The sequence below is a fragment of the Rhipicephalus sanguineus genome, chromosome 3, assembly GCF_013339695.2.
Source record: "Rhipicephalus sanguineus isolate Rsan-2018 chromosome 3, BIME_Rsan_1.4, whole genome shotgun sequence".
Taxonomy (NCBI): domain Eukaryota; kingdom Metazoa; phylum Arthropoda; class Arachnida; order Ixodida; family Ixodidae; genus Rhipicephalus; species Rhipicephalus sanguineus.
The window spans coordinates 199,904,143-199,931,190 of NC_051178.1; the positions used below are offsets into that span (position 1 = coordinate 199,904,143).

At 46.6% G+C, this 27,048-nt stretch overlaps 2 protein-coding genes across 3 annotated transcripts; one reads left to right on the forward strand and one right to left on the reverse strand.

The window, feature by feature from the left end:
* Positions 1 to 361: 361 nt before the first annotated feature.
* On the forward strand, positions 362 to 4,943 carry LOC119388080 (cytochrome c). 2 transcript variants are annotated; one of them, XM_037655708.2, is made up of 3 exons: positions 362 to 428; positions 1,549 to 1,735; positions 4,602 to 4,943. In XM_037655708.2, the coding sequence occupies exons 2-3, from the start codon at positions 1,552 to 1,554 to the stop codon at positions 4,745 to 4,747; spliced, it is 330 nt and encodes a 109-aa protein (XP_037511636.1). In that variant the 5' UTR covers positions 362 to 428; positions 1,549 to 1,551; the 3' UTR covers positions 4,748 to 4,943. The 2 variants fall into 2 exon arrangements, with proteins under 2 accessions (XP_037511636.1, XP_037511635.1); XM_037655707.2 differs by lacking the exon at positions 362 to 428 and having other exon boundaries at positions 1,520 to 1,735.
* Positions 4,944 to 4,996: 53 nt separating this feature from the next.
* Positions 4,997 to 22,750, reverse strand: LOC119388078 (acireductone dioxygenase). Its single transcript, XM_037655704.2, has 4 exons — positions 22,501 to 22,750; positions 11,578 to 11,691; positions 8,575 to 8,757; positions 4,997 to 7,626 (listed from the first exon to the last, which is right to left on the reverse strand). Exons 1-4 carry the CDS (start codon positions 22,612 to 22,614, stop codon positions 7,540 to 7,542), a joined length of 498 nt encoding a protein of 165 aa, XP_037511632.1. The 5' UTR covers positions 22,615 to 22,750; the 3' UTR covers positions 4,997 to 7,539.
* Between the last annotated feature and the right edge of the window lie 4,298 nt (positions 22,751 to 27,048).

A 27,048-nucleotide genomic window follows, 5' to 3' on the forward strand; every position in this document is an offset into this window, starting at 1 on the left:
TAGCTTTTGAAGTACCATCATTTTAACGCCATTGAGAAATAAACGTTATCGAGCCTCCCAGCCCTGTCTTCGTTGCTTTCATCCCTTTTACCGTTGATAGAGTCCCGAGAATCGCTTGTTCAGTTCGTTTCTGACGCAACGAAACGATAAACGAAAGTGGACGACGGGCGAATGTCTCTCACCCATGCTATCACCTCTACGCGTCATTTTTGCGTCATCTCGTGCGTCATCACGCGCCGCAACGATACGCCCTCCACGCCTCCTCGCCCAGTGGAAGAATCCCCCTCGTTTGCTGCTGCTTTTTGCGCATGTGCGGTTGCCTTAGGCGCATGCGCAGTGTACGCAAGTGTGGCGTGGCGAACTCTGCTGACTGGCAGTGGGTCACCTTCCTTGCATTGCTCCGGTGGTAGCGGCAGCGTGTGAACCTTGTAAGTCCCGTTCATCACTGTGTTAAACTTTTTTTTTTTTTTTTACTAAACTACAACGCGCGAAGCGATGAATACTGCGCTGGTCATTTCTATTTAATCGTGTTAACGGGCTGGCTTATATATACCCTTGCTTTTTAGTCACCGGCGCTAGAAGGTCAATGATAGGCCTAACGAATGAATGAAAAAATGTGCTATCCCGGAAGATAGTTCGCATCAGATTGCACCATAGCACTTTCACGTGTTACCGGTACTGTTGCCGGGTCTCGGTCCAAGTAGTTAGCGCTTTGCAGCTGCTACGTAGCGTCCGCGTGGCTTCCGATTGTTTTGTGTGTGATTTTCTGAGCATATTTCTCCTGCGCACAAGGTGACCGTGACTGAAATTGTGCCCGTAGAAAGCGGGTCGCGTACCCATTGCAAGTACTTTCTCTGCCGGCTGAGCAGAGCTGTACTTTCAAGCAACGGGACGTATCGAGGGAGCAGTGAGCTGTGATCGAGGTGTGCAATCTTGCGTCATCTACAACTGTACTGCTTCTGATGTCCCCGGCTTTTAAAGGACGTGGCATATGCATTGACCTATAGTGTTAATGAGCCTTGCCAATTTTTGTATTTTACCCCGCGGTACTTCTGTGCCGTCGCTGCAGAATATTTCCGTTACTGAAGACAATACTAATCCAAGGTGAAGGTGCGGTAGAGTGGCAAGAAGACACACTAGGTGCGCAGAACTGCTTCTCCGCAAAGCTCCTGTGTATTGCTAGGCGGGTACCGTCTCAATCCCATTAACGAGAACATTATTCACTGGCAAATACTATAGCGCTTAGTTAGTGGTGCAGGTACATGACCATGACTTCAAGCTGTCTGGAAAGCTTTACTGTGCAGCTAAGACCCCCGATTCCACAGACGTAGGTACAGTACGTCAGCTCCCAACCTTTTCACTTGGTAGGTGGAGGCAGGAAGTGTATTGGTATTCAGTTCGTTATGCCGACGCGCGATCATGGTCGACATCTGGGAAGTCATCGGCGTGTGAGCGTGAAGTTATGCGAGATGTTGATCTGTTCACACTACGACGATGCTATACTCGACTAGTTCTGGAAGGGCTGACACATGATTTCTTTTTTTCCAGGCCATGGGCGATATCCCTAAGGGTGACCCTGAGAAGGGCAAGAAGATCTTTGTGCAGCGGTGTGCACAGTGCCACACAGTTGAAGCTGGCGGCAAGCACAAGACAGGACCCAACCTGCACGGTCTCATTGGACGCAAGACAGGTCAATCTCCAGGCTTCAGCTATACAGATGCCAACAAGAGCAAAGGTAAGTTTCATTAACACACCTGGGTGCAGCACAGCACATATTTTTGTGCTGGAGTGGTGTCGCATCACTTGAGCCAACCCTAAAGGGACACTAAAGAGAAACAATGAATCGTCCTGGATCGATAAATTGTGCTCTGAGAACTTTAATGTCGTTACTTTTGCCATCATAGGTGTATTAATAGAAGAGAAAATCAAGTTCAAAGTTTCATTTTTAAATTTCGCACCAAAATCTCCCCGCGTGATGTCACGAATTTCAAAGTGCATTTATCGTATTTTGGCGCCATTGGCTCAACAAAATTACCCCAAACTTGGTACGTTAAGTAGTCTATGGCCCCCTCAGAAGACAATGTACTTCGTTTTTACCGATTAGGAACTACGTAGTCCCTAGTAGGCGCTGTCAAAATGTGACGTAACGGCGAATGGTGCGGAAACTTCAAGGTGGCGTCGCCACCCACATTTTGTTCTTGCATGTTTTCTCGCTTACTTAGCGTCTTCTCGCAGCAAGCGTGGTGTTTTTGGTATGGTGAAAGAGTACTTCACTAATATGAGAAAAATCGTTTTGCTCTTTAGTGTCCCTTTAAACCACCCAGAGGTCAAAAATTTAGTTATGGTTTGCAGTTGTGCATGAGTCTACAAAGAACACGTAGCTGTGAGAATTTTCCGAAGTGGTGCCGTAATGGCAGAGTTGCAAGCGGTTGATGATACGAAAGAGTCCCTTGCTCGTTTCACTCTTCGCTTTGCTATGCTTTGTTCGTCGGCTTGTCTCTTGTCCAGGCCGAGAGCAGCAAGCGCACATACCTGCGAGCTGACAAACAGGTGTTGTAGATAGGGGCCCTTTAAAAATAGCACGATGTGGACAGTGCATTGGGCTGCACATTTTCAGTGATATTTTTCTTTTTTTCAAAGGTAAAGATTTGGCAGATATCTTTTCTGCCGGTAAAACTTGCCCTTGTGTTTAGTTCACACTCGGGCATTCAATAGCAACTGTGATCAGTTTGCCGCTGCTTCATTTTAATCCATAATCATTACCTTGAGCAGCATCCACGGCCTAATAGACAAATGGACAGAATTCTAACGAATGGTCATGCTCAATATGAGCTACAACACTGGAAACTTATGGCTAATGCAATGATTAGACCACACAGCAGTGCTAAAATGCAAAATATTGAAGTCTTAGTACTAATAACTAGAGCAATGTTTATTTATCTAATGTTTTGTATGTCAGCACTGCCGTGCAGTCGCGCTTCAAGACTATTCTTCAGCCTTTGAGCTCAGACTGTTTGTTCATATGTAGTTGATATTGAACTCTGACATTACTATTGTATATAATATGGAGGGGAACACAGGGGCACATCCGTTTGCCTGAAACCCATTGAGATGAAGTAAAAAGGGGGCATGCTTCTCACAAGTGGCACTCTGCTCTACCTGCATTTCTGAATGGAATGGGGCATCTGATAAACACATTTTCATTTTGCAAAATCTGGTAATGCATTCACTTGTTGCGATGATCATCACTGCTGCGACTATAGCCACTGGCTATGGTGATACAAATGTAGCTATTAGACCCAATAGTATTCCGAACAGTCCACCCCCACTCGTACTCACATTTGTATCGCCATGGCCGGTGGCTATAGTCGCAGCAGCGATGATCATCACTGCTGCGTCTATAGCTACAGGCTATGGTGATACGAATGTGAGCACGGGTGGGGGTGGACTGTTCGGAACAGTAATGGGTCTAATAGCCAACACCACGAAGAGTGTCACTAGCCAGCAGGGTCTTCCATTCATGTTTGATGCTGTATGGCATGTGCTCCTGCATTCCCTTTCATATTAGTTACTGTAGTACTGTTTCCTGAACATTCATTAGCTGTTTTAATGGATCTTTGCTCCATCCACACTACAACCATTGGCACATTAAGATGCTTTATTAAAATTGAAAGCATTATATGGCTCATGAGTTACAAAAAATCAAACATCCACAATTGACAACATGAATGGTATTAATTACAGGTGAAGGAAATGCGAGTTAATGCAGCAATTGTACACGAACTGATCAGAAGTGGTCATTGAGTGCATAGGTGATTCAAGAGCTGCAGCGAATCACTGCTTTAATTTACCGGTAGCCAGAAATGCCTACGGTTCAAGGCTCATAGAATTTCACAGCGCTCTCATATGGAATGCGATACTGACTGATATGAAAGAGGCCAAAAATTTTTCATTGGCCATGAAGCATGCACTTCATGCGAACGTTCTAAGTAGTATGATTGTATAAGTCATTTAGTGCTATTAATATTTTATGATTATTATTATTCTAGCACTATTATTATTCTGTGCTATAAGTAGCTATGTTTTGCGCTATTATTCCTTGTATAATTCAATCATGTGTTGTTTTTTTCTTGTTTTTTTTTTTTAACATTTGTATCCAGTTTGATGTCCTTTGTCGCTTTGTAACCGCTTGCGCAATTATGTAGGTATGTCACACAATTGGTCCCGCTACTAACCAGTTAGGCTATGGGACCAAACAAGTGTTTGCGAAGTTTTTTTGTTACATGGATGTGAAAGTTACAATAAAAAAAAAAGGTGAATGAAATGTCGTGAATTAACAGAAAATGGAACGTGGGAGCATAAGCTTTCACCTATGGCTCTCCTTAACGTTAGCTAAAGGGACTTTGTGAATGTGGCAGACATTGTGTCCTTCACGAAGCTTTTTATTTAGAATATTTTAAAAATTTCCATTGCTGCAAAGTGCGCCGTTTTATAATCTACATTTCTTTCATTGTCTCGAAGTATTAGAAGCCAGTCTATGGATAGCTCTGTATTGACATTGTGCATGACACTAATAAAGCTTTTTATCATTGTTCATCTAGGGATCACCTGGAACAAGGATACGCTGTTCATCTACCTAGAAGACCCCAAGAAGTACATTCCGGGCACCAAGATGGTCTTTGCTGGCCTTAAGAAGGTGCAAGATCGGGCTGACTTGATCTCCTACCTGGAGCAAGCCACAAAGTAGAAGCTCAGAATTGGTTACACCGGTGACAAGCTTGAGGCACTGTTTTCTCCACTCCCACCCATTGCCATACCCAAGAGTAAATTATCACCATTTTCCATCTGTTGTTGAGGGGCAGTGGCTCTTGCTGCAAGGACGACTTAGATTCTGGCCCGCTCCGCTGTTACAGTAATAAATGTTTGCAGTTTTACCGCTGTTACTGACGGATAAAGCCTGGTCTTTAATGTCTTGTAAACACACACGACACGCTCAGTTGGGACCACTGTTTTATTTTGGCTTTGGATACAGAGTAATATAGAAGGTTTTACTATACTGAAGTAATAATAAAGGTTTCCTAACTAATGAGGAGATATACTGTGTGCAAGATTTTGAATCTGAAGGGTTGCTTACACATCCTTACGGTTGCATTCCACGTAGAGGCTCAGCCATATCTTAGACTCAATGTATGGCAATACACATAAAAAATACACTTCAGAAACGTTTGTGCAAGCACTTTCAGCCTAAATGTGAGCCCCTTGTAGGCTGTGGTACGAAAAAAGTTTAACATGTTTCTGTCATCATCACAGTCAGCCTGGCTATCTTATGTCCACTGAAGGGGTATTCAGACGGGGGAGAAAGGCTCGGGGGATAAAGGCGGAGCCTAGTGACATCAGCTCGCGAGGAGTAGTCTCCACAAATGTCCCCCACTCACAGGGACGAGGCAAACGGAGGGGGAGACCAGTGTTACTAGACTACTCTAGTGGCTTGCACCACCCGTTTGACAAGCTGCTGATGACGAGCTGCAGACGACCATGCAGGTGCTGACTGTACACCCGCTGCCGCTCTCTGCAGGAGCAAGTGCAACAATGTGGCCAAACAAGAGCCCGAAATTTCGCTATATCCCTCACCGCCGGGGGATTGTTTGTCCTGTTGGGCGGTCACGCCCATTCTCTAATCCGTGACGTCGCGGTCACGTGATCCGCAATCCCCCCCGTCTCCCCCATCTGAATACCCCTTGAAGGACTTGGATCTTTTCCAATGAGCTCCAACTGACTCAGTCCTGCGCTAGCGGATTCGATTTTATGTCTGCAGACTTTTTTTTATTCAGCATGCACCTCATTTCCCGCTCTTGTGATGGCAAGAATTGGGTGAAAAATGCTGAAGCATGAGATTTATCTGAAAAACTGCAACTGTGTAAAATTGTTAGCTCGGTCATTGGATTAAATAAATGATTAGGCAACCTTAAAGGGTCCCTGCAACACTTCTTAAATGTGGTTAGAAAAAGCCGATCGGTAGTCAAGGCTCCTGTGAATTGCGAGCCAAATACAATAGTAGCACTGCACACTGCATAGAATTTACAACTACACTTCAAAGACAGCTAGAAATTTCTCGCTCTTCTCTGCAAATTGCATGACGAGCCCGACAATGTCAATGAAGGAGAGGACACTACCATTGGCTAATTCGAGCATTCTTGTGCTGCTTAGTTACTGCAGCCGCCACGAGTGCTGCCACTTGGCAGCGCCGCTCTCTGTAGTGTGCTATACTCGCGGACAACTTTTCTTTACAATGAAGGGAAGGTTACAGAGCCTAACTACGCGTGTGCTACTGCTGAAAAATATAGTCTCACAATTGCGTCAGTTTTTCTGCGTGAGAATTAAAAAAAACATTATTTTCTGCAGGGCGCTGTTTAAAAAGAGGGCCAACACGCACCAAGGAGATATTTATACTTGTTTTACTTTATGCAGTGTCATTTCGCATTTTTGTGCCTGTGAAAACGTCGCACCTTTTACGTGCACCTTGCAGTCAAGATGGCATCTTCATCTTCAGGTGAGCGCTCGTCACCCTCCACCTTTTCCAACGGCTCGCCGAGGGAGCTTGTGACGAATTTCACAGGCTGTGTATGCCTGTAACAGCCGCTTGAATAATCAAATGGCCATTACAGGAGATACAGAAGGTTCAAAAACCAAAACTAAATATGAAACGCGCTGAACTGGACTACTTCGCGGAGCAGTACATGTGCAGTAGCTCTACCCCCGTAGCCTTTCCCTCATTGCCAAGAAAAGTTGTCCACAAGTACAGAACTACGCAGTGGTGACACTAACACACTCGTGATCACATCATAAGTGAGCCTACCCATTCAAAGAAAAAAAGGCAAAGTGCTCAGGGTCTCGATGTGCGCTGACATACCTTATTGCCCCTTTGTCGTCCCCCTGTAGATTTCAGCTTGCTCGTCGGGGCAAAAGGCATACTAAAAATCCCTGCAACTCCGCTCACTCATAGTTGACCGATTCGAGAAATTTGTGCAGCACTCTATTCAAGAGGCAGCGCCTCAGATAGTGAGGTTATTCGATGATTACTTAAGAAAGTGTAGCAGGGCCCCTTTAAGCCAGTACTAATCAGTGTTGGTAGTATGTTCACAAGTATTGTGTGGTACACTAAGATATGCCTTCACATGTCAACATATTTTTAGCCCAGGTTTATCATTGAAAAACTTCATGCACAAACTTGGGATGCACAAAAATCTCCGAAACAAAGGCGATCAACGAGGTAACCAAACAAAAACTAGGTGCCTCATTTTGCTCTAAAAGTAGATTTGGCAGGATAAAGCCTGAGAAGTTATCCATTGGCCCTGTACACTGTGGTGTTGCGTGCCAAGCATAACTCCGAGATGTTAACGACATTTACCTGCCGTGTACGCAAAAAGGATCAAAACAAAGTGAAAAGCTCGGTGCAGCCGTTGTGAAAGGTGCAAGTGGTCTATAAACACAAAGTGGAGCATGCACCAAGCAGTCACGTGCAACAAAGCTAAGCGGAAATTAATTGGATGAGTCGCCTTCTTCATCCCTAAAGTCTGCTGTCCAGGTGTCCACATCTTCAAAGAGGCGGTGAACCACTATTTCCTCCTGCACATAAGCGAAATCATGTGGGAACATTTAGTGTGAGATCTAATGAGTTTTATTGGGTGAACATGAAAACTTTCAGTGCATCAAAAGTACCGAGAGGAATTTGCCTTGTCACTGTGACTTGCCTCTTGAATCTTGAATATCGGGCATCATTGTGAGAGCTGTTAGATGTGCTTTGGCTTTTGGGGTGGGTTACGAAAAAACAAGCCAAGCATGGTACAGCTTTGCCATTGTGTTACATTTGCAATCTGATGTGCCAGAACTGTTACAGATTTCAAATTCGTAGCAAGACACATGGAAACATTTGCACCAGCCTTTTTTTTTTATACCGTTGAATTTCGAGTAAGTTCTCCTTCAATTTCACTGCTAATTTCAAAATTTCCGTGCCGTTTCAGGAAAGCCTTCCTTTTGCGTTGCACACCGTGGTCACGCACCGCGTCCAGGTTCGATCTCGAAGCTCCTGCGCCTGAAATTTGCCGTCAAAATCTGATTTTTTTTCTTTACCGCATAATGATCGCATCCAGAACTGGGCTCACGATTTTCAGGTTCCCATGAGCAAAAGTAGTTGCAATTATACGATGGTGCTTGTGACACACAAGTTAGCAAAAATAAGACCTCCGAGATCTGCGTTTGTCGCCCGGAGCTGTTGCGTTGGCATGGGCTCATAGTCTTATGTGCTTACATGCCATGCTTCCTGCGGTCTGATCTCGTTGTGTTTGTGAATCACTGTAATGCGCCATGCATGAGCTAGAGCTGTAAGACATCTGAGGAAGTTCAAGTGCACTCCAGTTATTTTTTTTTTGTTTGTTTTTTTTTCCTGGCTGGAAGAGTAATCTAAAAACGTTGGCTGGAAGACCTCGCCGCCGCCACCTTGAATTGGCATCGATAGAATAAAATGCTAAAATCCCATGCATACACAGGTGTGGATGGTTACAAGAGTATACGAACCTGTTGCGTGGCCGGTGAGAAGCGGTGGTATATCTGCGGTGGCAGCACAAGCAGGTGGCCCGCCTGGACCTGCACCCGCAGCCACCGGTCGGACTTGTCCCTCACGTCCAGGAAGCCCGTGCCGCGCTCAAAGTAGCGCACTTCCTCATCTGGGTGCTTGTGCTCGCGCCGGAACATGTCCGTCTGCATGCAGTGATAACGTCTCTCCAAGTGACAGAGTCGATTTGCATTAAAATCACCCGTAGACTTAGTTTTCATACACCTCCACAGAAGTTATCTACCTATGCGTAAGCATTCTTGCTTCCTACAGAATGCACGATCACGGCTTGCCAGAACTATACCCGACCTTTACCGGAGCAGATCGAACGCGATCGGGCTGCATCCGACCCCGATCGAAGCTCATTGGACGCATCCTAAGCTTATCAGTTCTTATTGGACTCATTCTAACTGTTATCGGACCTCATCAACCTTGCCAATATCGACTCGGCCACACATGCACGACCAGTGGCGTAGCCAGGGGGGGATACAGAGCATAAAATGACACTCGACCTCGCTTATCTGCCCAGACCCAATGTTGGAACAAGGAGGTGCCCCACCCGAACAAAATTTCTGCCTACGCCACTGCGCACGCCCATACCTTTTCAACGCCTTTTCATCCTTTTCGATCCATTGTCAACCGTAACCGGGCTCATATACCTTATCAGCTCTTATCATCATTATCATTATTCGATATATATCAATTTTTTAACCATCAATGGAGCACTCGTAGACCCTGGTTCCTATGTAAATCGCTGTGGAGGAGCGCATCGTGTCACGCGTTACTGATGGACAAATTTTCTCGAGGAAGTCGCGTAAGAATGCTAACGCATGAAAGAAAAAAAAATACATACAGATTCAAAGGACGTATTTTATTCGAGCTGACAAGCAAGTATTGTAGCAGGGTATGCGCGGGCTGGGCTTTATCAAGAATTAAAACCTAACCTTGACACCTTTCTTTGTCACAGGGGCGTAGTCAAGTGGGGTTGGGGGGTTCAACCCCCCCCTCCCCCGAAATATTTCAATTTTGCTTGCGTATATATACACGCACACATACAAACGCATGCACGAACATACATAAAGCATGGTTGAACCTCACGCCCCCCCCCCCCCCCCCCCGAAAAAATTTCTGGCTACGCCCCTGCTTTGTCACTTTCGTAAGGGAAGATTGCGTGCGTGATTTCATATAGAAATAGCTGATGCAGAGTTATGCGTCATGCGTTATGCGTCCCTGCTTGAGGTCTTCCTTAAAGGGACACTAAAGGCAAATAACAATTTATGTCAGAATGAAAGCCCAATGTATGACAACTTCTAAAACGGCAATATTATCACCAGCAGTGCCCTACTTACCGAGAAATTAAGCTAAATGTATCACATGACGAGCGCCACGAGTGGGACATTTTCGAAGTGATCCCGATGACGTAGGGAAGTCGGCCTGCAATAAATCACTAGTAATCAAACTAGCAGCAGTAAAAAAAGAACATTCCGAGCATCAAAAGATGTAATAAAATGCTGTTTGTTCGTTTCCGCTTCATTCATGGAAAACAAAACCTCTGTGGCGTTGCCATGGGGAACGGCGCGCGCGGTTCAAAGGTTCCGTTTTCGCCGAACTGTGCCTCGCCCGTCTCAGTGGTAGTTTCGGGATCGCGTACTGCCGTGCGTGTTTTGCGCGCTCGTGAAGGTCGCTCTGACAGAAAGTTCGACAAAATGCCACATGCGTGTGATATTGCCGGATGCCCGAATGGTGCACAACGCCAGTGCTGCAGCAAGGAAACCGGTGTGTCTTTTCACTGTGCCGCGGAATGAACCCTTAAGGCCCGAACACACGTACGCGTTGCAGCGCGTCAACGCGTGAGTTTTTGACGCGGCGTCGCGCCCTCTCTCTATGGGGAGAGAGGGCGCGCGGCTACGCGAAGCTGCGCGCCCTCCCTCTCCACAGGGAGAGGGCGCGACGCTGCGTCAAAAAGTCACGCGTTGACGCGCTGCAACGCGTGCGTGTGTTCGGGCCTTTACGCTCGAAGTGGCTTAGTGACATGCCATTGCGCCAGTGTGCTAAAGAGTCAAAACCTCTGCGTGTGTGCTCGCTGCACTTTCGTACTGAGGATTACGAGACCAACCGCAACTTGGTGACGGCTTTGAATGTGCCCATCCGAGCAAGTCTTTGCCGCAGCGCCGTTGTTGCTACTGTGGGTCCCGCTACTTCCGCTCGGCTGCTACTAGTGTCGGCGGCCGCGCAGTAAAAGCGGGCAACGTTGGGCATGGCAGCAGTGACGTATGAGAGTCGTATTTTCAGGCGGGAGATTTGAAGCGCGCTAACGCGATGCGGACCACTAAAAACGTGATTTTATTTCAAAATAAGCACTTCCTTGGCACAAAAGCAGCGCTACGAGGTTTCTGGACAGCTATTTCAACAATCAACGTCGACTTAATATTTGCCTTTAGTGTCCCTTTAAGGGGAAGGGGGGGGCACATTGCGCGATGAGGGGCCACCCAGCGCACATGTTCTGATTGCGTGGTGTGTGCGTGTTATGCTCACCAGGCAAGGGGCCCAGGCCCAACCTTAATATTGTTTCCTCTCTCTTCCCTACCCCCGCCCCACTTGCCGACTTCAACGTAATTATGTACGGAAAAACGCTCTAGCCAAGTTTAGGGTCTGCTCCAGGCCTGTAGCCAGGGGGTATGCCCTAGCCCCCCCCCCCCTCCCCGAAATTTTGACGGGGGGGGGGGTGTTTTACCGAAAACAAATAATAAAAACAGGTGTTTTTCTTAAATAGTCAAGGCCTTCAGCAAGTGGGCCCTCCCCCGAAAAAAAGTTCCTGGCTACGGCCCTGGTCTACACACATGCGCAGTACCGGCGACAAGTACTTGCATGTTTGCAATTTGACTCTACTTCAATCGCACTTCGCTGGGGTCCGCGATATTCGGTGCACATGCATACCGGCATACAGCTTCGTATTGTACGCGTACCATGCTCACGTAGTCGTCCTTGTGCGGCGAAAGATGGAGGCGGTCTTCGTAGCGGATTTTCTTCCTCTGTCTGATGCACTCCAGCACGGCGACGGCGTCTTCGTACGACGAAGTCTGCGTGATTTGGGCGTATGTGTAAGAATATGTGCGCCCTCTTAGCCAACATCGCACTGCAGGCTCTCGCGCTCACAATACACAGTGATTTTTACGCTAGTATCATATATGTAGTACAAGTACGTGTTCCATTGAGCCGTGCTCCTAACTAGGGCAGCAGGAATAGTGCCTTTTCCTCTCCTCCTCCTTGTGCGCAATCAAAAGTAGAATATTAAGCGGCCATTTGGTATACACCTTCGAAAAAAACCTTAGCGGCGCAAAACCATGTACACGACATCTTATATTGTATAAAAAGATACGAGCATTGTGCGTGCGCGTGCGCACTTGTATTCGTTGTTTCATGCCTTAATTATGTTGTGCGCAGTGTTCTTAATTCGCCTAGTCACCGTAGCTCACGCCCACTGTGGAGGATTGGCCATGCATGAATTGAGTGGTTTTATAAATTTATATCAAAGTTAAGAATATAGTAATTTAGAGCATAGGAATTTCAAATTGAAGATGAGATTTAAGTGCGCGATACAAAGTAGAAAGAAAAAATTCAGAAAACATTTATTACATTTTTTTTTTTAATTTCGAGTTTTTTGCGTCGATACAGTCGAACCCGCATATACATAACTCGCAAAAACCCGGGAATTAGTTCGACATGTATAATTCGATACAGAACGTTTAAGAATTTACCGTTGCGCAAGTTGGCTTCACGCAGGGGTGAGACAGCTGGGCATATTGCGCATTTTTGATACAATTCCGTTTTACTGCGCCAAGCTGCAAAACCATAAAAATTGCACAAGTTGCGCTAAACAAACCAGCCTCAAAAGCAAGAATTTTGGTGCCGACGTCAGCTTTAGCGGGGGCCGCATTAGCAACATGGTTTTCCAAGCAGCGCATAGCTACTCTAGATCACTAGCCTAGCAGCGCCAGGCATGCCAAGAAAATTCGCAGAACATGCGCCCAAGCGTGTCTCTACTATGCACCTTTCTAATGAAGGCTCGCATGGTGCGCCATAATCCCTTCTGCGTTGTTGTAAAAATCCGCTGCCGTGCACCGAGCTTGCTTCTTCTGCTGTGTGTTCTGACGCGCTGCTGTCGCGTAGCGAAAGCTGTGCGTAGCGTGGTCCTCCGGTCGCTGCGATTTTTGTGTCGACGCAGCTGCGTTATGCTGCGGGTGGTCACCTACGCGCGCATTTGCCGTGGGAGTGCTCGTACCGTTACTCGTACCACGGCCGCAGGGGCGCAGCCAGATATATATACATATTTTTTGGAGGGGGGGGGGAGGAGGTCAACCATAGTTTATGCATGTTCGTGCGTGCGTGTATATATACGCGAGCAAATATGAAAATTTTCGAGAGAGGGGGTTAAGCCCCTGCACGGCCGCTCGATCTCCTTCTCCGTGATGCTATAGCAATTTTGCACGAGAACGCGGCCGCGGACTGTTGCGAAGCGCGTTTGTGTCGTTCCCTACTAATCAGGGGCGTAGCCAAGGGGGGGGGGGGTTCAAACCCCCCACCCCCCACCCCCGAAATTTTTCAATTTTGCTTGCGCATATATACACGCACACACACAAACGCACGCACGAACATACATAACGTATGGTTGAACCCACCCCGAAAAAAATCTCTGGCTACGCCCCTGCTACTAATAAAAGCGTGCAGAACGCGTGCGGTACCATACACGCATGTTTGACGAGGTAGTTTCAATGCGGCGAGGTTTCTCCGAGCCCGCGCCGCACTTTTAAAGGTGGTCCCATAGACGGTTTCAAGATCGCTATTGCAGGAGCACGTGGTGTACCCCAAGAAACTTCCGGTCACCTCATTTATTATTCTGCAACACCGAAGCGTAAAGCGTTTTTTTAAGTTTTGTCAGAGTAAGGGAATATACTCTTTTTCCACTTTCACATAAAAGAAAGGCGCTTATAGTTAAGGACTAACTCTTTTAATGTTGTGTGTAGCTTAGAAGAAAATTTAATTCAAATATTTTGCTAGACACAGGGAGAAAAGTGTTGAAACTCTACGGGCTACTCGCCAAGGCTTTTGTTCCCCGCCAATTCTGCTAGCGTACGCCAGCGCACGAAACCGGAAGCGGTCCAGGGCCTGTGTCAGTAAACAGCGAAACCGTCATGCAGTACACTTGGCGCTACGTCACCCGCGCGGCTCCTCACAAAGGGCAACACAGGCCTACAGGAAGCTCTGGGAAACCTTGAAAACAGAAATGAGAAGGCCTACAAAAAGTCAAAGCAGTAATCTGCTAAATCATATCCCTGATCTTAAGCAAAGGCCTACTGCTGCGTAAACTACAATTCAGGGGCGTAGCCAGAAATTTTTTCGGGGGGGGGGGGGGGGGGTTCAACCATGCTTTATGTATGTTCGTTCGTGCGTTTGTATGTGTGTGTGTATATATACGCAAGCAAAACTGAAAAATTTCGAGGGGGGGATTGAACACCCCCCCCCCCCCACTTGGCTACGCCCGTGCTACAATTCTTGTGCAATCACAATTTTTGTTTATTTTTGAGACGTGTGATTTTTTTGTACCTTTTTTTTAAAATGTTTACGAAATGAACCTTGTTTGCAGAACCTTTTTCAGTTATTTCATATGGTTGTTACTCGGGTTAGATATATGTCGCATAGTTTGTCAAAACGTAGTATATTGTTCATACCTCGCGATAATCGGTTAAAAAAACTTTCTCCAGAGGCTGTCGCGGTGTTGCATCATAGAAGCCCATTAAAGTATGTACTTGTCCCCCCAAGTTGCTACAAATTTGTTGTTTTTTGTAGGTTTTCTTTTTTGAGCTCCTAGGACGACATTAAATGCGCTAACTGCTCCAAATCAAGGCTCTTATGCACAAGATCGAAATTTTGCTGCTCCAAAAACTGATCCCAATTCAGTTTCGGCCGTCTCAACCCTGCTTCAACGGCACTGCTCACAGTGATGCAAGGAAGCCGGCTCCGCGGCCATAAGCGGGGACGTTTTTATAGTTTTTATTATTCCGCTGTTTTAGTTGTGGGTGCGGGGTAATACACAGGGGCGGGCCATACGTGAGGAAATACGGTATCGATCTAAACAGTGCCTCAGCATCATCATACGCAGCTGTACGTACTCGTCGGGCGCCGTAAGGCTCTTGTCCACCTTGACCCTAATGTCGGCCTTGTTCTTGAATATCGTACTCAGCGCGCTCCTTGAGATGCTGTACGCAGCGGCGACGTCATAGTTCTGTTCTCCACATTTGGGTGTTGATTATCGTCAGCTTCGCGGAGAACACCAGGTTCTTCCGCTTCACGGCATGCAGCCGTCGCTTTGATATTAAAGGGACACTAAAGAGAAACAATGAATTGGTTTAGATTGATAAAGTGTGCTCGGAGAACTCTTGTGTAGTTTATTTCACCACCATAGGTTTATTATTAGAGGAGAAAACCAAGGTCAAAGTTTCATTTTTAAATTTCGCGCCGAACTTTGTAATTCGTGACGTAAAAGACTTCAAAGAGCATTTAGCGTATTTTGGCGCCACTGGCTCGACGAAATTTCCACAAACTCGTTATGTCAAGTCTCTGGCGCCCTCAGAGGACAATGTACTTCGATTTAACCCATTAGGAACTACGTAGGCCCAAGCAGGCGCCATCAAAAATATGTGACATCACGGCAAATGGTGCGGGAATTCGAAGGTGGCGTCGCCACCTGTATTTTCTTCTTGCGCGTTTTCTCGCTTATTAAGCGTCTTCGCGCAGAAAGCGTGGTGTTTTTGGTATCGTGGAAGACTACTTTACTAATGCGAGAAAAATCATTTTGCTCTTTAAGGGGTATTCAGACGGGGGAGAAATGCTCGGGGGGTAAAGGCGGAGCCTAGTGACGTCAGCTCGCGAGGAGAAGTCTCCACAAATGCCCCCCACTCACACGGACGAGGCAAACGGAGGGGGAGACCAGTGTTACTAGACTACTCTGGTGGTTTGCACCACCCGTTTGACGAGCTGCTGACGACGAGCTGCAGACGACCATCCAGCTGCAGACTGGACACCCACTGCCGCTCTCTGCAGGAGCAAGTGCAACAATGTGGCCAAACAAGAGCCCGAAATTCCGCCACATCCCCCACCGCAGGGGGATCGTTTGTCCTTTCGGGGAAAACGTCCCCGTCTCCTCCGAGGAGGCGCGGGAGGGTCACGCCCACTCGCTAATCCGTGACGTCGCGGTCACGGGATACGCAATCCCCCCGTCTCCCCCGAGCATTCCTCCCCCGTCTGAATACCCCTTTAGTGTCCCTTTGAGGGAGCGGAGATTCGCGGAGAAGCGAGCGGTGATCCCAGAGCCCGTGCACAGTGGGCCGGCGGTGCGCCAGCGAGGAATCATGGAAAAAAGCTCGTGATGGCCAGCGGTAGTTTGCACTCGCTCCGCCCGGCGCCATGCTAATTAGACAGCTTGCTCTCCCAAATGCATCCGGGAAAGACCCCTTCCGGGAGTAAAACTCATCTTCTGAGGGAAAACCAACCTCTTGGGGCGATTCATGCTGCCCGATGTTCGATTTATGAAATGTTCCAGATTTTTTTTCCGATATAGTCGTAGATTTTTCTATGCATTGACATTAAAGGATTGTCGTGTTCGAAAATAGTTCAGTATAATGGATAATTCGACTTATCCGAGTTCGAAATAGTCGGGTTTCACTGTATGTGTGTATATTTTATGTATATAAATATACAAAAATAAAAGTAAGCAGTTTAGCAGGTAACCGATTGATTTCATTATTATAATTCCGCACTGCCAAGCAAATATTTGTATTGCAGAGCCCTGAAATGGAGGCTCCAAAAGACAAATTTATAGGCACAGATGTATACGACAAAATTTAGTGGAATAAAGAAGAGATGGACACACGCATACGCTAACCTTTTGTCTCGCAAACTTTTCAATACGTTTTCCCTCTCTCTCTCTCTCTCTCTCTCTCTCTCTCTCTCTCTCTCTCTCTCTCTCTCTCTCTCTCTCTCTCTCTCTCACACACACACACACACACGCACGCACGCACACACACGCTTTTTTTTTTGTTTAGGTCCTTTAGGAAGCGCGCAATGGCGCGCATTTACCCAATACATCCCTTGATCCTTTTTTAACTTAGCACGCAGCGAGACAACTCGTTGCTGGTCTGGTCGGTGCTCTTGAAAAATTAGCATTCTATAGCTTATGAACAGCAGCAGCAGAAGCAGCTTCGTTGCATCATCGAGGAGCAACACTGTTATACGATTCCTGCGATGTATGAACACCCGCCGTCAGCGCTTTCGCAAGATAACGAGAAGCGATTACCCCCTTCGAGCCTCAAGTGGCAGCAACCTTATGAACAAAGAAGAAAAAGAAAAGAAAGAAAAGAAGAGCGCGAGGAGAACGCGGGCGATAATCTGCCGATAACCGCGGCGAGACAACGTGCGGGTGATTTCCGCTGGAGATACAATGTTTTCCATCACCGTATAATCATTGCAAAGCAAGGACATCCCGCAAAGTTTTAGATGTGGGGTCTCTGTTAAAAAAGAGAGGGATAAAAGTTTGCCGATCTTTTAATGCTCCGTTTGTGTCTTTGATCCAAACGTGAACCAAACGCCCGTTGCGTTTCGTTCACTTCCCCTGCTCATACCTGCATATCCATGTATGAGCCACACTGAGTTCTTTCTTTCTTTCTTTCTTTCTTTCTTTCTTTCTTTCTTTCTTTCTTTCTTTCTTTCTTTCTTTCTTTCTTTCTTTCTTTCTTTCTTTCTTTCTTTCTTTCTTTCTTTCTTTCTTTCTTTCTTTCTTTCTTTCTACTTGGGGTGGCGCGAATCAGACATTCTTGAGTCGCTCTATATCTAGCGCACCGCACCGTACCGCGACCACTACTTTAATTTTTTTTGTAAATATTCCTGACACTCAGTCGAATATATTTGAAACTGTTTCATACTAAACCTATGCTCTGATATCATATCATGAACCTCAACTACAATCACCATTTATATATATACAGGGTGTCCCAGCTATCACGCAGCACGATTAAAAAAAAAAAGAGGAACGGCGTTACGCGAATAAAACCTACAGCATATTGTTCCTAGTACACTAGAGTATCCACTGCTATTTTTTTCGTTAATGAGGTTTAATTAATTAGTCATAATTATATTTCTAACTCGACAAGTACTCGCATAATTGTCAAAATGTCAATGAGGCGTATGTAGGCATGTTCAAATGGCATCTAACTGCGCTAATTTCAACAACGTGCTGATTGCGCGCTCATTTTTTCCGGCTGATAAAGAAAGCCCGCTAAATATGAAAAATAACACGTGACTACGCTCCCACCCGCATAGGAAACCAGCGCCCTCAAATAAGCTTACTGCAAACAACCGCTTTGCCTGTTGCCTGTTGCGAAAGACAGCGTTCCGCATTTTGGCAAGGGTACAGGTCGGGCGCCAGTGATATGCGTGCAATTTCGCTGGGATTCAATCCGTTCGATAGTACGCCGCAATCATTCATATCTCACGGCGGACTGTTCTCATTGATAACGCGGCACGTGTTCTGATTACCCCTGACTCTGTAAAACCAAGCGGTGCGTTTCTAGGCCGGGGAGTGGCAGATAGGGCGATGCGGTTTTTTTTTTCTTTCTGCATTTTTTCCTTGATACTGTCTGCCTCATAGGGAGCCTGTTTGAGGGCGCTGGTTCCCGACGCGCGCAACACTCTAGTCACGTGTCACTTTTCATATTTCGCGGGCTTTCTTGATCAAGCGGAAAAAATGAGCGCGCAATTAGCACGTTGTTGAAAGTAGCGCAGTTAGATGCCACTTGAACATGCCTACATACGCCTCATTGACATTTTGACAATTAGGCGAGTACTTGTCGAGTTAGAAATATAATTATGACTAATTAATTAAACCTCATTGACGAAAAAAATAGCAGTGGCTACTCTAGTGTACTAGGAACAATATGCTGTAGGTTTGATTCGCGTAACGCCGTTCCTCTTTTTTTAAATCGTGCTGCGTGATAGCTGGGACACCCTGTATATGGCCTTATTTTTCGCATATCTTAGTCACAAACACCGAAAGTAGGTCACCGGATGGTATACATGCGCAGGAAGCTATGGTCGCTCGCAACCTAAGAATAAATATAAGCTCCGCTCACGAGGCCGCACCCTTGGCCGCACTGCGCTCTTTTTTTTTCTCTCTCTCTCTTTTTCTTCAACAGCGAAGTTGTCCTTAGTCGAGGCTTTCATGTCCGGGATCCGCGATAACGCAGGTGGGCATATAAACGGGTATGCGCCACAGACATTGGGCAAACCCCACTACTCACCGCTGGTCCACTAAAAATGGAGGCACCAGTTAGCCCAACAAACGGGTGTGTGCCACAGAAATCTGTGCGGCCTATCAGAAAACTATCATCATCATAAACGCGCATGTGCCAATGAAACTGGGTAAATCCCACTACACACAATTTCCACTAAAAAGGAACAATTAAGGCAACAAATGGCGTGCGCGGCACCACAGTCACACCACTGTCACGGGATACTTTGTGGTTATAAGAGGTGGTGGCTATGCTACCACCTTGAAGCTTAACAAAGAGTGCTTAATAAAGAGCAGCGATACAACATATCTGAAAGTCTTGCAGAACATAGAAATGCGATAGCCTGATGAAGGGAATGCCACCAGATTCGCTGTTTCATCAGTGTCCGCGAAGTTGAGCTGGATAGGGTTTTTTTTTTTTTTTTTTTGAGTGCCTCCGTGCTGCAAAGCAAGTGGTTTGCAAAAAATCTGCGAGTGTGGTGATGCTCAGGCGATATGCATGGTGCATTTGAGCGAAGCAAGAAACACATGCCGCGTTGTAATTGCCGCTGCCGGAGCGATACGGTACGCGATGAACACCCCGAACGCCTGTCGCCCCGGTATACTTCAAAAGCGGAACAATCACAAGCTTCTACTGCATCGAATGTCGACTGGAGAGAGTGACGCTGAGGTACGTGCGAATAACAGTACGAAATACCTTCTTTTGGAAGTAACAAACATGGACAAGAAAATCTTCCAGAAGAGTTCCACCGTAGCGCCCCTCCCCTCTTTGTTTGTCGAGTCCAAAGTCCAAAAGACAATATGCTTCACAATGGATGAAAAAATGGAAATGAAGCGATGATATGCTTCTCACAACAGCCTGTCTTTGGTCCTGCCCCGCCACGGTCGTCTAGTGGTTATGGCGCTCGACTGCTGACCCGAAGGTCGCAGGATCGAATCCCGGCCGCGGCGGCTGCATTTTCGATGGATGCGAAAATGTTTGAGGCCCCTGTACTTAGATTTAGGTGCACGTTAAAGAATCCCAGGAGGTCGAAATTTCCGGAGCCCTCCGCTACGGCATCCCTCATAATCATATCGTGGTTTTGGGACGTTAAACGTCAGATATTATTATGTCTTTGGTCCTTGGCTTTCCGGGAGTAAAGATGGGAAGTGATCAATTATTGGAATGCAATATCAGAGGTCTTAGGCCGCCATTATTGCCAAACATCTGCGTGGCCATAACCCTGCTATTTGAACAATGACGGCACAGGTGCGACAGAGTAACGGGCAAAAAGTAATGGGGCACACTTTGCGCAAAAGTAATGGGGCAAACTTTGCGCCATTCCTTTAGGTGACTGAGGGGGGAGGACGCTCTCTTGCCCACTGGCGCCCCCCCCCCCCCCCCGCCCGCCCCCGTGCGCACACCTGTGACTGGGCATACGTATAACACGATCCCTGCAAGATTGCCCGGCGAAAGGCGTCGTGAATCGTAGGGAGGCCTATAAAGTTTTGAGTAGAACTGTACTCTTAGAGACCCTCTCAATATCATGCCATAATGCAACAGCTTGCGTACGAACGCGCAAAGTTCGAACGCAAGCTGTTCGCATGGGCTTCCGTTGCGGTATAGTGCCTCGGCTTCGTGCTGCGAACGGGTGGATGACACCCTTTCCTGAACGTTCCTTCATTGCCTTGCCGCCTTGCACACAGCTGATTTGCCACATTAAGCTGTCCAGACGTCGTCCTGAATGCTACGGCTCTTGAATATGTATACTGTATAGTATACTTTACGGTGTACTTTACTGCACTGTGTGGTGCACTGAACTGCACTGTACTACAGCGAGGCCTGCATGTTATGACGACACTGTAAAATCGGCATCCGCTGAGCGCATCCGGCGTATATTGAGGGTTACGATTACACTGCATTTTGCTTCCCAAACCGGAAAGCCGCTACAGCACGCGCCTATTTTATCTGCCGAAATGTGGTTGTTAGAGAAAGCGATTCGTATCGTATACGATCATTAAAAAAAAAAAAAAGGCGGAAAGTGAAAGAGAAAGATACGAATGAATGCGACTATATCGAGTGTTTTATAGCATCGGGGAATGTATTGATCTCCAGCTGTGCTGTTAACGTCTGAACGCCGCATTTACCCTGACTGCATGGAACCGTTTACTGAGCGTAATAAAGATGTAGACAGAGTGATAATATTAGCACCTTAATTTCTGATGAGGCTAATCGCACAGCATGAAATACTTAATTATGGAGTTATTTGGAGAACACTTAAGAACACAGTTATGCATAGACTTAAGAATACAGTTATATATATACTGGCTCATTAAAAGAGCAAAGACGAGATTCACAAGAATTTAAGTAGATGGAACAAAAACTTTCGCGCGTGTTCTGCGTATGCGCCTAGAATCTATATTTTGCGTACGTAAAAGTGGAGATTCCCGTGTCGGCGTGCCTTTACTGTTGCTCCGCCGAAATGAGGGCTTGTACCTCGAATATGTGATTTAGCATTTCTTACAGCGATATCTTGTCTCATACTGTGTACACCGGTTGTGTTTGGCCGGGGCACCCACTCCTCCTGTGCGGCGCGCCGATGCAGCCCTTCGATTAATTCTGAAGTCGCGATGTATTGACGATCACTGAATGAGCGCTGAATAATATTGGAAAACGAGTTAAGAAATTACTTGCCTGAACCCATAAGTATATTATGCATCCATTATCACTGATCACCGAGCCTAACATGTGGGCTTCGAAAAATGCACCGCCTCAAGCCAATCATCATTCATCATCATCAGTGCTATCGAAGACGCAGTTAGCCACGGGCCCCGAAATTTCTTATCCCTTTGCGACACGCACTGCGATCCATTGCCTATAAATGCGTGAAATTTGCATAATCTGATACCAAGGTTTCTGAGACCAAATTTAAGGCAAGTGGAAGTGTTCCAATAAATTATAGTGCATTATACAGCAATTAATTGTAATTACAACGTAAATAATTATCCAATTATTGTACGGTCAGTTATGCTATATTTCTTCATAAACTGAACCCAACGACCCACTCAAATGTCATGCGACAGTTATATACCTGCTGGCAGCGAAAATTGCTGAAAAGGTTAAAATATATACATATTGAAACTCCTGTCAGAACGCCCACGTCCAACGTCTCATTCGCGATCGTGTGTGCCTCATTTACCTCATTTACCAATAGTGCCTCATTTACGATTAGCTCGGTGTTCGTTTTCTCCCAGCCAATAGTGCACAGAAATGGCAAAGGTAAGTCGCGTCTCCAAATGAGGACGACGTGTCGCAGAGGGTTATAATTGAGCAGCGCGTATGTAAGACGGTCACTTCTTTGCAAACGTGTGAAGATTTAGACATCTCGTAGATTGATTGAAACAACACGCTTCGCTTCGGACGTGCTGACAGTTACAGGGCACGCAAACGGAAGGTTTGTGGAGCGCAGGATCACTGCTGCCACGTCATTATAATTTTTGTTTTATATAGTAATCTATTACTGTGCACGGTATTCTGTGCTATAGTATACAGACGGGTACAGTATACCTCATAGAACTCTGCACCGTCCCCGATGATCTGCTTGATCCTTTGGGCGTCCAGCACCTTGTCCGGTTCGTTCACGTACCAGGCGGTCAGCTTGTTGTCTGGCTTGGGGACCATGACTCGGGACAGCTGCTTATGCGAAGGCAAAAAAAAGAGCACGTCTTTGTCTCAAACGAATGCGCGAAGCTCACTGCTTCGATCCCTGGACGACTACTGATGCTGTAGGAGAGTTCGCGTTGAAGTAAACACGGCCCTTCCGCGTTATCGGATGCGATAGCGCGCCGTAGGTGTTGTGATGTTGAAAGGGCGGCGCGTCGGGTTGTATTAAAAGCGTGCCGGAGTACCTCTTTTTATGGCGCGCTCATCCCAAACGGAAATTTGGCGAAAACAGCTGTGGCGAGAGGGCAAGTGGGCGAAGGGCGGTCCGCGTCTGCCAACTGCGCAACTCTGCGCCCCGACCTTAATGTATACATGATGTACTCGTGTGTATGCTTAAACGGAGGAACTGCGTGAAGCGAAGAAAACGTAGTACTTCTTGTTCCCAGTGCTATGGCGCACCCGCCAGTAATCTTTTACAGCGAAAGCTGTTATGAGATCACAACAACGGCAGTTTTTGGCACCGCAGTTGTCCGCCGCCGCCGGTGCCCGTAACCGCTATCTCGCGAAATAAGAAAAAAAAAGAATAAGAAAAAATATCCAGGATGGAACGAGGTTCGAACCTGGGTCCCCTGCGTGGGAGTCCAGTATTTTACCTCAGAGCCATGCTTTGCAAGAAGACCCTACAAAGGCTTCATGTCGGGAATGAACCACATTAATATATGTAGTGTAGTGTGGTAGAAGAGCAAAATAATAATAATAATAATATCTGGGGTTTAACGTCCCAAAACTACGATATGATTATGAGAGACGCCGTAGTGGAGGGCTCCGGAAATTTCGACCACCTGAGGTTCTTTCACGTGCATCTAAATCTAAGTACACGGGCTTCAGACATTTTCGCCTCCATCGAAAATGCAGCCGCCGCGGCCGGGATTCGGTCCCGCGACCTTCGGGTCAGCAGTCGAGCGCCATAACCACTATACTCTGTTCCAGAAGTTCCGTGCAGCACTGTGGAAGCTACAGGCCTTCTCGACCAATCAGGAGGGCGAGCACATCTAAGTGTATCCTTCCGCGCCCTGTCGTCTGCTAGCGGCGAGCGCTGCAGCGAAAGCGGCAAGAGCGTCTCGGGACACCGTGCAACTGCGCAGTGAGATGAGCTGTAATTGTGAAAGCGGTTAAATATTCTCCTCGGCACCGTAAAAGCGCGCGTCTTCGTGATACTTGCACGATATCGCACAGGTGAACCAGGCGCCGCCATTTTGACTAAGGAGTGACCAAATCTGCCACCGCGGACTAATCACAACCCAAGACTGGGTCCTCCGCGGCGCTGTGGACGCTCGGGCTGTGCGGACTACTCATAAAAGTTTAGACAGTGTCGTACCATTCCTTCGTACTTTTTAAGTAAAAACATAACACATACGAGCCACAACAGCGTTATTTCTTTCGTCATTTGCATGCTATAACACGTACAAGCAAGAACTCTTTCTTCAGTATCATGGAGCCACAAAAATTGTTTTATACAGAAAATGCGACAAAATCGTCATACAAATCACAGCTACAACACGCAGAGAAGCCTTCAAGTAAAAATCCTCCGACGAGACCGCTTGCAAAAGTCATGAGGACAAACAACGGGCTACGTATATGGGGCACTACATCTCGCTTCGCAACAACCTGCGCTCGAGGGTCGTGTAGCCTTGGCTCTGCTGCACGGAACTTCTGGAACAGAGTATAGACCACCGTAGCGGGGAGCAGAAGAAGAGCAAAATAACAACCAGGCGTCACTTAATGCGAATTGCGCAACGAGTGTGTTGTTGAATGCTTCCAACCCATTACAAAGGGCTCTGCCATAATTCTTCATCGTCATCAGCCACAGCATCAACAAAGTGCATATAATGCCTTACAGGTGTTTAGCAGGTACCACGGTTCTCCGCAGAATGAAGAAAAATGGCATAGTGGCTGCTTCCCTGCTTCACAAAAATTATGATGATTTATAGCGTAGTGGGTTCCTCGCAAGTGCACTTCTATTGGTTGCCAAGGAAGCCCATTAGGCTCTCATGGTCCATTTCCTCAGGGTCTCAATAAAGTTCATTCCCTCTCTCTCTCTCTCTCTCTCTCTCTCTTTCTCTATCTCTTTCTCACGTTAACATGTGTTATAAAGCGTGGTTTACAACAACCTAGCACCCCCCCTCCCCCCCAAAAAATACCTTTCGTGTTTTTATCTCATAAAAAATGGGCTTAAGGGTCTTCTGCAACTTTTACCGCGAGAGACAGCGTTCGTATACGTCGATATTGGTACGAAACTAGAGCCAAGAGCTTGAGTCGCGATTTTTCTGCGATTTCTTCTACTGTTACGTCACACCCAGCCTGGCATCACGGTCGGATTATCTCTTTGATAACGCGGACGGAACGGTGTTCTCACCACGGATTGACTTCTTAAGTTCGCTTCTGAAGCGATAGGTGTGCGAAAAAAAATTATCAACGAAACTGGGGAGGGGCGAAGCATGTAGGGAAGGGTGTTTCAGCTCCACTAACGTGAGACCTGGGGAGGGGCTAGGCATGCAGTGTGCGCCGGTGTTTCCCACAGAAAAATCGCTGCTAATGGGCAATGAGAGACAGAATAAGAATAAGAAGGGCTTGACCGAGGTAATTCGCCACCTTGTTTTGACAGTGATTTCTTTGACGATGCACTAGTGCTGCTAAGCCTGAAACCGGGCATGTAGGAAAGGGAAAGGGCTCCGCTAACGTCGTCGGAAAACTGCGTCGGAATGCAGCTTACCCTTGTTCTTGTTCTTGTTTGCCTTCAACTATGGCTCACACCCACTGCGGGGGATTGGCCAAGAAGTGAGTGGTTTTATAACATGTTAGAATACTTTAGAAAGGAGGTTACAGAATAGAAACTTTACAAGTTTGATAGAAAATTTTGGCGCTCGATCAAATATGAATATATATAGTAATAATGAACAAAAAAAAAAACCAATGGCCGAATCTTTAAAAATATATCCATGTCTCGACACACAAGGATAATAATATAGATTATCTAGTTAACCGATTGGTTTCATTGAGGTAATCCCGCACAAAGGTGCTTCTTCTTCTTCTTCTTCTTCTTCTCTGCATGCACGGTTTCGGTTCCCTACGGCATGTAGGGAAGGGTGCTTCAGGTCCACTAACGTCGTCGGCTATTTGTAAAACTGCTGCCTTCTTCATTTTTAGTGGATCGGTGGCGAGTAAAGCACCATCACTTTGCAGATACGCTTCAAGAAGTGGTTTTTCAAAAAGATGGCTTTACCGTAAGATCCACGTTTGTGCCTCTGATTTTAGATAAGAAACTTTAGCGCCTTGGTAAGTTTCATCGGGGATTCTGACACCGCTGCTAAGCCAAACATACTGTTTTAGGCAGTAACGACGAGCATTTAACTCATAATATGCATAGTACGGACCGGTGTCGATTAGTGGGATTTGCCAAATTTTTGTGGCGCTTACCCGTTTACAGGGGCGTAGCCAGGGAGGGGTTTGAGGTTGAATCCCCCCCCCCCCCCCCAAATTTTTCGATTTTGCATGTGCATATATACACGCACACATACAAACGCACGCACGAACATAAAAAAATGGTTGAACCCCCCCCCCCCCCCCCCCCCCGAAAAAATTCTGGGTACTCTTGTGCCCGTTTATGATTAACCGCGACGACTGCATGACACGCCGACAAGTAGGGACCCCATGGTGCTTCGCCCTTAATAATTCCACGCAGAATCTCTTCTGGGAGTTATCTGCGAGGAAGCGCTGTTTGATGTAGTATACAGTTGCGAGAGACGCCGCGAAAGTATCGTGATCCAGAGAAGCGCGGTTTCTTGGCCCGCGTCAGCCAGTTGGCGCGCGTGACGGTGCAAGTTGTAGAGCGCGGGTCAAGAAACCACCGTTAACTTATCGGCCTACCGCTGCAACGGAGACGGCGAGTCGCGGCCCAACTGATTTAGTTCGCTCAAACCACGGCTGAGGGCAGCATTTTCGCTGCGCGCGAATGCGCTAGTCACGTGGTTCTTTTTGCATTTCGCGGGCTTTCTTTACAGCTTGTAAAAAATGGTATACGTGAGACTTTCTTTATCGCAAATAATCCAGTTAAGGTTTCTGAAGGCGCTCTCGAACTTTGCAAGTTGCATTTCTTGCCTAAAGTCAATATCTAGCAATTTAGTTAAATAATGCTAATTAACAAATTAGTTAATTACAAACAAAAAATGTCTGAGTGCGCAAAGTGGCTGTCAGCAATTTGCAACTGATTTCACTCGCCTGCCTCTAACATTGTATTTTTTAACTCTTGGCTAAAAATAGCTGAGACGCCCTGTGTACACCTTTCGCAAGCGTGAGTCTTTAGTTCTGTGGGTAATTAAGACATTCGGCATCTGAGCGTTAATTTGGTCATAGGTTCGAAACACACGTGTCCCACCTCCAACGTTTTTCCTT

Excerpts from the sequence above, each read along its gene's own strand:
- LOC119388080 (XM_037655708.2), top strand. The coding sequence starts at position 1,552 with ATGGGCGATATCCCTAAGGGTGACCCTGAGAAGGGCAAGAAGATCTTT. Across the intron at positions 1,736-4,601 it reads AGATGCCAACAAGAGCAAAG|GGATCACCTGGAACAAGGAT; the intron begins GTAAGTTTCATT and ends TTGTTCATCTAG.
- LOC119388078 (XM_037655704.2), bottom strand. The coding sequence starts at position 22,614 with ATGGTCCCCAAGCCAGACAACAAGCTGACCGCCTGGTACGTGAACGAA. Across the intron at positions 8,758-11,577 it reads AGGACGACTACGTGAGCATG|ACGGACATGTTCCGGCGCGA; the intron begins GTACGCGTACAA and ends CACTGCATGCAG. Across the intron at positions 7,627-8,574 it reads TCTCACCGGCCACGCAACAG|GAGGAAATAGTGGTTCACCG; the intron begins GTTCGTATACTC and ends GCTTATGTGCAG.